General features: G+C 44.8%; 2 protein-coding genes across 3 annotated transcripts in view; both read right to left on the bottom strand.

Annotated features, from left to right (window-relative positions):
- Positions 1 to 1,752, bottom strand: part of LOC146506006 (rap guanine nucleotide exchange factor 1-like) — a 20,829-nt gene extending 19,077 nt beyond the window's left edge. Inside the window, exon 1 of one of the 2 annotated variants that reach the window (XM_085181271.1) lies at positions 1 to 1,752. This exon is cut by the window's left edge and continues 2,064 nt beyond it. The gene's annotated coding sequence lies outside the window, so the exon portion shown is untranslated. The other variant, XM_085181272.1, reaches the window with a different exon arrangement.
- Positions 1,753 to 3,457: 1,705 nt separating this feature from the next.
- Positions 3,458 to 7,500, bottom strand: part of LOC146506005 (dynamin-1-like) — a 26,288-nt gene continuing 22,245 nt past the window's right edge. Inside the window, exon 23 of the mRNA XM_085181274.1 lies at positions 3,458 to 5,561. Within this exon, the coding sequence (XP_085037400.1) occupies positions 5,501 to 5,561 (61 nt within the window). The 3' untranslated portion in view covers positions 3,458 to 5,500. The remainder of the gene's footprint in view (positions 5,562 to 7,500) is intronic.

Here is a 7,500-nt window from a genome sequence, read left to right as displayed (position 1 = left end):
AGAGGATCCAGGAACGGGTAGGAGAGTCAACACTTTGTCACTGTAGAAATGTTTAGCTGATTTAGAGTTTAGAAATGTGTTAACATAGAATCTAGAATTATTGTAGAGACATTGACACTGCCCTCAATGTAATAAAGGCCTGATGGTGTCCTGAATTTAGGAGCAGAGTATAGGAGACCCTCCCCAGTTGAACTGTGAAAGTAAAACAGAGAGGAGTTAATCCTGAGAGGAAATTCCCCAGAGAATGTTTGGGTGGGGGTCTCAACATTTGACCTGGATAACTGTGGTCTGGAAGGGAAATGGGTTTTTTATGACCTCTAGGGAGTCACCTACACCCACAGTGTTTTAACTGTCACGCACACTCACTTACGTGCACACACATACACACAGGTATGCGTACACAGTCACACACGAGCACTCACATAGACACAGACACAGAGTTTGCAGCACACCGTGGGGGGGTTTTATGATGGGGATGCCTCTATAAAGCTGGCAGCAACTAACAAAGGGGTGAAGATTTTGCAGAGGGACACACCGGCCTCGTCTTCCCTTCTAGAAGTGCATGCTTAAATGAAGATGAATAAAGATGAATAAAAGTTTTGTGAAAATGACTACTGAGTTCCGGTGCCGTCTCTGGAAGTTTCGACGAATAAAAGAACAGGGGTAAAACTGATTTCGTAACATCACCCACTTCAAATTTTCTCTGCACAGACTTTTTATCAGATTTCATTTTCATTTTCTCCTGAGACGCGTGCAATTTCGCAGGCTTTATGCAGACGCTCCCTAAAGCAACTTATGTAATCTAGTACGTACTGCTCGGGGGTAGCTGTGTCGGACAGATATTTCTCTTTAAGCAGCCACAGAGGATCACGCACTGTGTGTCCAAACACCAGCTCTGCAGGACTGAAACCCGCGGACTCCTGCACACTCTCTCTCACCGCTAGAAGGAGAAGTCCCTCGTCCCACTCTCTTCCTGACTCGAGGCAGAACTTCCTCATCATAGCTTTAAATGTTTGGTGGAAACGCTCAAGCGCACCCTGTGATTTGGGATGATACGCACTGGAGTTTTGATGCTTTATGCCATTTTAAGATCTGAGCAAAAATCTTGGACATGAAGTTTGACCCTTGGTCCGTTTGAACTGATTTAGGCAAACCGAAAGCAGAGAAAAAGTTCACTAGGGCTCTGACAACAGCTTTGACTGTAGCGGAAAAGCCTCGGGGAAGCGTGTGGCAGCGCACATCAAAGTCAAGATGTACTCGCTGAAAAGCCTTCAGTTAAGCAGTTAAGTTAAGCAGCGTGATGGAGGCTAGACCGTCCTATTTCACTTCCGGCTTGAGCAGTCTTTGAGTACGTGGCCCTTGTGGACTCTAAGGCTGCAGACCCTGAATTGGGATACAGCCTCATTGATCTGTAGTTCACGGTAGAGGAAATGTAAACATTTTGAATTTATGGTTTACCTGGAGACAATGATAGTCCACATGACTAAATGTCTGAATTGAGCCAATTATATTTCAGATACAGTGATACAGACTGTGGATGCACAACTATCATAGTAGTGATGGGATTTCCGGCTCTTTTTAGAGATCCGGCTCTTTCGGTTCGGCTCACTAAAAAGAGCCGGCTCTTTCGGCTCCGAACCGGCTCTTCAGGTTGTTTTGTTGCTTTAATTAATTTATTATTAACAATAATATAAAATTATGCACAAAAGGAATTACTAACGTAAAAAAAGTGGTTTTATTTAGATATGTTTATATATAAATATATGCGGTGGCCCCTAGAGACAAAATACGTACAAACTCCAAAACACATTTCTAGCATGAACTGAACTTCCAAAGCAGAGCTACCTAGATCACTTAAATTACAAAATTGAAAGCATGAAAGCATGCGTGTATTGTTTGTGTATTTATACACAGGCACTCATATATATTCAAATAATTAAAAAAAAAAAAGTTCATTTACCTGTTACTACCACACACCAAATCCGGTCGTTGGTACTTGCTGGCTTGTGTAGCCACTAGGTAACAAAAGCTCAACACTGCGCCCTAGCATCCTGGAGCACTTCTGTTGTCTTTTGTACGTGTTTTGAGTTTTGACGTGCTTCGGAGTTTGTACGTGCTTCGGCGTTTGTACGTGCTTCGGAGTTTGTACGTGCTTCGGCGTTTGTACGTGTTTTTACGTGTTTTTACGTGCTTCGGAGTTTGTACGTGTTTTGAAGTTTGTATGTGCTTTGTCTCTAGGGGCCACTGTAAATATATTTTTATTTATTCACTCCACATAAAATGTAATAAATAAATCATATAATACAAAAATCAACTATTCACATTTCAAATTTTAACTATTTAAATTTTCAGCTTTTTCCTTTTACAAATTTAAAGTGAAACAACACAAAACACTGCAAACCACAACACAATTAAATATAAATTAAAATATGAAAACAAAAAGAAGATGCATATTCTCTGTCATATGGGCCTGCATGAATAAACTTTCTGAATCTTTCTAAACTTTCTGAATCCTGAAAGAAGCCATCTATGTCCACTGTGAGCGACCATCTTTGAACAGAGGCGGTGGTTTACGACACCAACTCTCTGCCATCTATAATCCAGTTTTGAGATCCCTTCCCAGACGCCTTAAGGCCCACTCACACCCTGGGCCATCTGACCTCAGGAATTCGCATGATAAGGTGGGGCCGGGTTTCACAATGAACTTACCCGAAACTCTGGCTGATTGGGACCCACACCCAGTTCCACACCTTGGCTCAGGCGATTAGAGGATCATCAGGGGGTCCTTTTGTCCCTCTGTGGGGGGACACTCCCACCAGGTTTATATCTGGGACTCTCCACCATTTGACCTTAGAACTGAAGAAGCCTCTCGGATGAGAGGTGAAACGTCTTCAAGTAACTTAAAGAAGTCCAGACGCTTTTCTTTGCAAGCTCCTTTGACTACGATGACCTGGATGACTGAGAACCTTCACAGACATTTTTCTGAATCCTTTATCATCTGCAACTGAAAATAGTTGTGGATGATTACTATACCTTTCTAATGTGACGTTGTTGTCCCTGGCTCTCTTTCTCTCTCTCTCCCTCCGGCTCTGTTCCTGTGCTACTGAGTGTAACTACCGCCCCTCCCCCCTCCGCCCAGCGTAAAGTGCAGAGTGAAGCGGAAAAAAAGTGCGAGAGAGAGGCTGAGAGAAAGAAAAAACAAACAAACCACGTGACGGCTCGCGATAAGGAGCCGGCTCGCGTCATTCACGTCAAAGAACCGGCTCTAAGAGCCATTTCGTTCGTGAACGACCCATCACTATATCAAAGGTCATTATTAGACCCCTCAAAAATGTGATTAACTGACGTTAGCTTCCTAACACAACTCATAGCTTAGATGATAACACGATCATGTGACATGTCATGTGACTCATGATGGTGTCAGGAGGTGAGTGGGTGATAAAGAGTCAAAGTCATCTTCATTCACACAAACTTTATTCATATCTCTTTGGGCCCTGATCACATGACACTAATACACAACAGATCTACACACACTCTCTCTTTTGTACACACACACACTACAGTGTTGGCCGCTGCATATTTAGTTTAGCTTTTTGCTCACATATATATGGTACATTTCTATATCGTCATATTCGCTGCACATAGATTCATATTGAGAGCATACACAGGTAACTATGCACAAGCACAGGTGTGGGAGGGGCCGAGGTGCGTGGAGTGCGCCGCTGCAGAGCAAAGTGCAACGCTTTACTGATTGATAAACTCATACGGCAAGCATGCAGACGTTAATGTAGACAACGACGACACGGCACAGCTAATGCCCCGCGGCGGTGGCGGCGCTGAACGCTGCTCGGAGCTTAACTAACTCTACAAAATCACCACAACATGAAGAACAAACACAACACAGTGAGGAGATCAGCTGGTACATCCAAACAGGAAACACGATTGCTTGACACTTTGCTCGCATGAGCAGCACAAAACCAACCCCACCTCCAGAGAAACCGGGCCACCTCCACAAACATTATCTCCTCATCGCTTCAGTCACAGCCTCCTCTGATCTTCACATCAGAGGAAGCTCACCGTAAACCAATGAGGAAATAAAGAAGAACAAAAAACATGTCAACCCTGCTGGCGTTAGATGAAGAGGTAGAACCAGCTGGAACCAGGAAAGGGAGGGAGGAACCACAACGATCAATTTGGAACCAGCTGGTAGCTTCGTGGTCCATGCAATAGCTGCACTGGACTGTTTGTGGAACAGATGTAGATCAGAGGTAAGACGGGATGGTTAGCTGAAGGTGGGTGAGCACTGTGCTGCTTTTCAATCTTTTCTCTCTCTGATGTAGATGTGATAACAGCTCTCTACCTCTAACAGCCCGATTACTATGTGAAGGGTTCAGGACATCGGACCGAATTTGACCTTTAACGGAAACCGCATCAGCAGGATTTGATTTGTGGAGGGATCAAATTTGACCTTAAGCTACCTTTATTCTAGCTAACTCACAGCTAACTATCCCACCTTAAAGACAGTATAAAAGATGGACATAGCTTCTGGGTCTGAAACGTGACGCACTGAAGCTGCAATCTCTGTAATGGCCACCAGGGGGCATTAGCTGTGGTAAACTTGCCAGTCTCTGAAAAACCACCCTGGCCGTGACCTCTGTAAACACTTCCTGGTGAGGTTTTGGTCCCTGCTGCTCGTCTCAGTTCGAACCCAATAAGAGATCGAGTCAATTTCAAACATTTTGATCGTTACATGTTTCTGAAAAACTCATCGGGCCTCTCGGCTCCACCCCTCAATCGTCACACATGTGTCAACACACTGAGATGGCCATGGTGAGAGAAGCTCGTCTCATGGCTTCATACTGGCATTCAAAAATATAAAACATCACGGCAGCTACGTCCATCTGTTACACCGTCTTAGCTGAACCACTCATAAAGTCTGAGCACAGACTGATTGAGTCCTGGATCCAGCTGAGAGGTCACAGCCCATCTCTGGAAACATCTGGATTCAGTACTGTGGCCTGTGTACAGCTGGTTTCAGCCTATGTTTGTGCTTAGAGGATGGTGATCCACACATGTCACATGTTCAGTGCAGCTACAGGTGGAAGGACAGATGCCAGCAGAAACAAACGTGGAATTCCAGCAGAGTAAAATAAATACTACAATAAATAGATAAATACACAAGTTAAAACTTTACACTGTAAAGAAACGGCACCATGGATCAGAACAGGAAGTGAACATGAAGATGATCTCAGCCGGGACATCCAGAGCAGAGACCTCCTCCTCGCCTCGTCTCCTCCGGAGTCGTCTACAGTACTGACAGACCTGCTGAGGTCACGTGTTTCTGTCTGCGGCGTGACCGAACGTCATATTTACACACAATGTATTGCTGATCAGCTGCTATACAGTCAGAATAAGTGCTGATAATAATCAATATGTTTATTACTAGGAAGGTTCACAGTAACACAGCTTCAGTGAGACACAAACACACACTCTGTTCAGCTTAACCCTCAATCGAAGACTGGGGACTCTCTCCGTGGGCGGGGCTACCTTTACTGGGACGACTGGGAAAAAAATGACAGAAAACAAAAGAGGAGAAGAGTAAATGAGGAGAAAGGCCAATTGGTACAGGGGTCAGAGGTCACATGAGTACAAACAGAACTGGTTAGAACCAGCAGTGATCCTCATGATCACGGTAGATCTTGATGGAACCAGATGGTACCAGTAAGCTGGGCGTTCGGTGAGCAGCTTATACATTTAAACCAGTTAGAAGATCCAACAGACTGGAGCCAGCAGAAACTTGTTAGATGTAAAGAAACCAGCTGCTGAAACTTACCGGAGCCAACCAGAACTGGCTAAAACAGCTGGTACCAGCATGTTGGGCAACCAGTCTGTTCAAACCAACCAGCCAGGTCTACGTCAGGGCTGGATTTCTCAAGAACCAGTTGGTACCGGTATATCGGAACAACTGGCAGGAACCAGTGAAACCAGTAGATGGACCCAAACAAGGAGCAGGTTTGGAAAGCAGTCCATTCAAATATGGCTGAGTTGGAACTAATGTGAACCACTGAAGCCAAGTTTAAAACAAAAACCATCAGGACCCGCTCGGATCATCCTGCTGGTACCAGTAACCCATCCATCAATATCAAGCTGGAATCAGAACCAGTTAGAACCAGTTTAAGCAGGCGGTAATAAGTCTGAGGTTTGAACCAGTCAGAGCTGGTCTGGTGCAGCATGTGACCAAAGGGAAATCTGAGTAAAGTGTCCATGCTGTGAAACCACATATGGAGCACTGATGGAACGGCCGTTTCACACGGGTCACGTGTTTCGTATGCTTGTGTGTGTGACTGTCAGAGGGCGGAGTCAGAGGCTGGTCGGGATGGTCGGGATGGAGATGCAGGAGCCCTCCGACTGGAGACAGACAGACAGAGAGACAGGGTCAGTCACGGGCCAGTCACGGGCCGATGGAGCTGGTAGTCACACTGATGCTAGGAAAATGGGCGGTATCACACAGTGAGCGCAACAGTTTGATTGGGCGATGAGACAAACACACAGGGTGGAAACAGTGACATCACACAGACATCTGACGTACCATTGGTGAACTCCTCACTGGTCACTGATAGAGATTCTGAAAGAATAACCAAATATGGTCAACATGAGGGAGGCGGAGCTACCTGCTCTGACGCTGAGAGCTCCCTCCCAATCACTGAAGGTTTGTGAGTACGTTTCAACATTTCTGCATAAATTTGATCAAATTTTCTAAAAGACCAAACATAGAACCAAACAGTGGTGACTATCACTCATTCCCTAAACTGATCCAACATGAGTGAGGCTCCCATGTCCTGTACTGGACTGCTAACATGTCCTATTTCAGCCACACATGCTCTGTGGGTATCAGTGAGGACCAGAAGTAGCTGGAACCGTTACGATCCCTCTGGCAGGGGCAGCTCGGACATTATTCAGTCTGTTGCAGCAGGATGATTATGTTAGTTTAAATGAATCAACACCCCCGAGTCATTCTAACTACCAGAAACCTCGAAGCACAGGTCGAGGGGGAGGTGTGGCAGCAATTCTTCACACCAGCCTATTAATCAACCAAAGACCCAGACAGACTTTTAATTCATTTGAAACCCTGATGCTCAGCTCAAAATGTAAAAGAACCGACCCACCACTTTAATCACACTCTAGATCTTGTTTTAACATATGGCATAGAAACTGAACATTTAACAGTGTTTCCTGAAAACCCTCTCCTGTCTGATCATTTCCTGATAACATTTACATTTACAATAATTGATTACGCAGCAGTGGAGAGTAGACTTTATCAAAGTAGATGTCTTTCTGAAAGCGCTGTAACTAAGTTTAAGAATATAATCCAGCCACTGTTATCATCGTCAATGCCCTGTACCAACACAGAGCAGAGCAGCTATCTGAACGCTACTCCAACAGAGGTTGATTATCTTGTTAATAATTTCACCTCCTCACTACGTACAACTCTGGATACTG

The sequence above is a fragment of the Neolamprologus multifasciatus genome, chromosome 12, assembly GCF_963576455.1.
Source record: "Neolamprologus multifasciatus chromosome 12, fNeoMul1.2, whole genome shotgun sequence".
Classification (NCBI taxonomy): domain Eukaryota; kingdom Metazoa; phylum Chordata; class Actinopteri; order Cichliformes; family Cichlidae; genus Neolamprologus; species Neolamprologus multifasciatus.
Note: the sequence above shows the minus strand (reverse complement) of the source record. Positions and strands in the feature narration are given on the sequence as shown.